The sequence below is a fragment of the Otolemur garnettii genome, unplaced genomic scaffold (assembly GCF_000181295.1).
Source record: "Otolemur garnettii isolate 467f Iridium unplaced genomic scaffold, OtoGar3 scaffold00038, whole genome shotgun sequence".
In the NCBI taxonomy this organism is placed as follows: Eukaryota; Metazoa; Chordata; class Mammalia; order Primates; family Galagidae; genus Otolemur; species Otolemur garnettii.
Window position 1 is genome coordinate 5,437,280 of NW_003852433.1, and position 2,747 is coordinate 5,440,026.

A 2,747-nucleotide genomic window follows, 5' to 3' on the forward strand; every position below is an offset into this window, starting at 1 on the left:
CCAAAAACAAGAAGAAATGAGGTGTGTGCATATGGCACTTTTCTGTCCTTTGTGTTCCTAATTAACTTACAACTTAAGAGGCACATAGGCCACGCAAACAGGCAAAATGAGCTTGTGATAGATAGAGATGAAGGATCTGGGGCTAAAGAATTGTTTAGGTTTTGGTTTTGCTTTTAATTCATATGTGGAAGCCTTGAATCCTTGCTAAATATTCCAGTTGTTTGAAGGTTGTACTGAGGAACAAGGCGGGGGTGGGTGGGTGGGAGAACTTCTGGAGGTGTTCCATTCCTAAGGAGTTCCCTGACAACTGTAGCTGAACTATTCAATGTAGGAAATACACTGAAGAAAGAGATTGAAGGTTGGTTCGCGTCTTTGGGTGACAAATAGCCCAGACTGGTGTCAGAGATGACTTTGTGGCGGCTGGCTTCCATCTCTTGATAAACATCAGGAGACAAATGAAGACTTCCATTTGCAGTCTTATTTGGTGGTTCAGGAAGCCCAGCCTTTGGACCACGCCAGCCTTTGTTTCCCGTCATCTCAAGTTGATCTGAAGACTAGGAGAGATGCTTTGTAACCAAGTTGTAACAGCATTGCTTCGGCAGCAGGTTTTTGGCTGTCTTTTTATTAGATCCTGTTCCTGTGGCAACTTCATGGTCTACCCTGATCTGCATCCCAAATCCTTGACAAGGCATTCCTCTTTCTGAAAGCAAAACAATCTGGCTCCTTTCCCTTTTTGCCCTGTTGAGTTTGAGCCAGATGGCTTCATTCGCTGACCATATTTTGGACCCGCCTTTACTATATTATTTTAGGGCATTTAAAAAAAATGGTTTTGAGTTTTCCACCACAGGAAGAGGTGGAAGTTTTTAAAGCTCCTGTAAGATGGTAGTTGCAACATGTTTCTTGGGGACTTTCTGCTATTTCCCTCTCCTCCTGCAGAAAACTCTCCCAGTGACACATGAGTAACAAAGCTTTTCTCATATGGTGGTCCACTTTCTTTAATAATCTCAAAACTGACAGGCATATTTCATTTCAGAGCAATTTCAAACACTAAGGTTATCTCAGAGGTATTTGCATCTTTGTCAGCATCCATTTCTTTTCCAGATTTACCATTCTGATATGATTTTTCTGAAACAGGCTGACTCCACAGTGCTTAAAGGGCTTTCACTGCTGCATTGTGTCTAGGAGCTTGCTGAGTCTTTCCTTCCCCTTGGCCAAATTCATTATTTCCTACAGGCAGCTGAACGTAAAAGATCTTAGGCATTGGGCAACGATACCTCTCGTACCTGCCCCTAGAGTTGTAGTTAGCTCTTGAGAATGACTTAGGATCTTCAGAATGACTTAGTAGATGGTAGACTGTCCCCTTTTCAAGCCCACCTAGTTCCAGAGTTGGAGTTGTACTAACAGGGTTATTCTTAACATTACTTCTGGGTGGTTTCTGAACCGGTTTGGTCGAAGCTTTTGTAGCTACAATCTTTGGTCGAAGATTGAGTCGAAGCTTTCAGCTACAGCTTGTTGGGCTTTTCTTTTTACTGTTCCCCTCGGATTCCCATGTCTGCCCACCAGGTTCTGCACTGAGAACATCTGATTTATTTGAAGCATGTTAAGACAATATTGGCCAAATTGCTGTATCCCTCACAGCTCCAGAAACTCCTTGCCAAGGATACTTTGCAGACAGCTCCAACATTAGCAAACACTACAGAGAACTGACCCCTACCCCATTCCTTGTTGGCTTTACCCACTTAGCAAGCCCCATCAGAAGCCTGTTTAATAGTGACAACAGAAATTCCAAGGAAGGTTGTTATTGGTCCATCTCAGATGGGGTGCCCATCCCTGAGCCAGTTTCTCATTTCTGAATGGCCAGGCTTGGTTCATGTGTCTGCTTTTAGAACTAGAAGTGGTCAACCCAACCAGACCAACATGGAGTGAGAGGAGTCTTTCTCCAGGGGAACATAATTGATCCTGAGGCCCCAAGCGAGGACTTCTTTATACTTCATTTTCTCTAATTGAAAAGAAGAGGATGGGTGGCGCCTGTGGCTCAAGGAGTAGGGCACCAGCCCCATATACTGGAGGTGGTGGGTTCAAACCCAGCCCTGGCAAAAAAAAAAAGAAGAGGATGATATCTGCCTCTTTGATTCTGTCTTTTCCAAGTAGCCCAAATTGGGAGGAGTTTCTACCTGGATGGCATTTGTATACTGCATCTAGGGGTCCCTTTCTCTAGTCTTGGTGTCATGCCTCCTTTGGCCACCTGCTCACCACCTCCCCCTTCCTACAGGTCAGTGGACTTCCTCCTGGATTCCAGCCTGCGCAAGCTGTACCCATCAGTGGGGAAGCCCAGCTCCTCCTGACTGTACCCCAGCTCCTGGCTGGTATACTAGCCTGCTCCTGCTCTGTGCCAACTATCCCTTCCCGCCAGGATGGCAGGATACCTGGCTTCCCGGATGACTCCAAGGCCCCGGCACCTGAGTGTAAGCTGGATGGAAGCTTAGAAAAAAGGCCTCAAGGAGCAATGACTGCAGCAAGTCATAGACAGGCAGGACATGAACCCTGACTGCTTCTCTGCATAGGAGTGGCCTCTGGGTGGGCCTGGCTCTGTGTTTTTACAGGCAAGTTATATCCTCCCATGGAGGGTGAGGGGACTGAGGCCCTCTCGGGGCAAGGAGTATGCCCAAGATCATTTGGCAGGGTGAGTACCCAGGACCCCCAGCTGCACGGCTGGAGCAGATACTCAGGGAGAAATGCAAGAATGC

General features: G+C 46.6%; 1 protein-coding gene and 1 pseudogene across 1 annotated transcript in view; one reads left to right on the forward strand and one right to left on the reverse strand.

Moving 5' to 3' along the window:
* MTFP1 (mitochondrial fission process 1) overlaps window positions 1-2,740 on the forward strand; it is an 8,252-nt gene extending 5,512 nt beyond the window's left edge. Inside the window, exon 4 of the mRNA XM_003789875.3 lies at window positions 2,273-2,740. Within this exon, the coding sequence (XP_003789923.1) occupies window positions 2,273-2,345 (73 nt within the window). The 3' untranslated portion in view covers window positions 2,346-2,740. The remainder of the gene's footprint in view (window positions 1-2,272) is intronic.
* LOC105886990 lies at window positions 150-1,972 on the reverse strand (annotated as a pseudogene).
* Window positions 2,741-2,747: the final 7 nt, after the last annotated feature.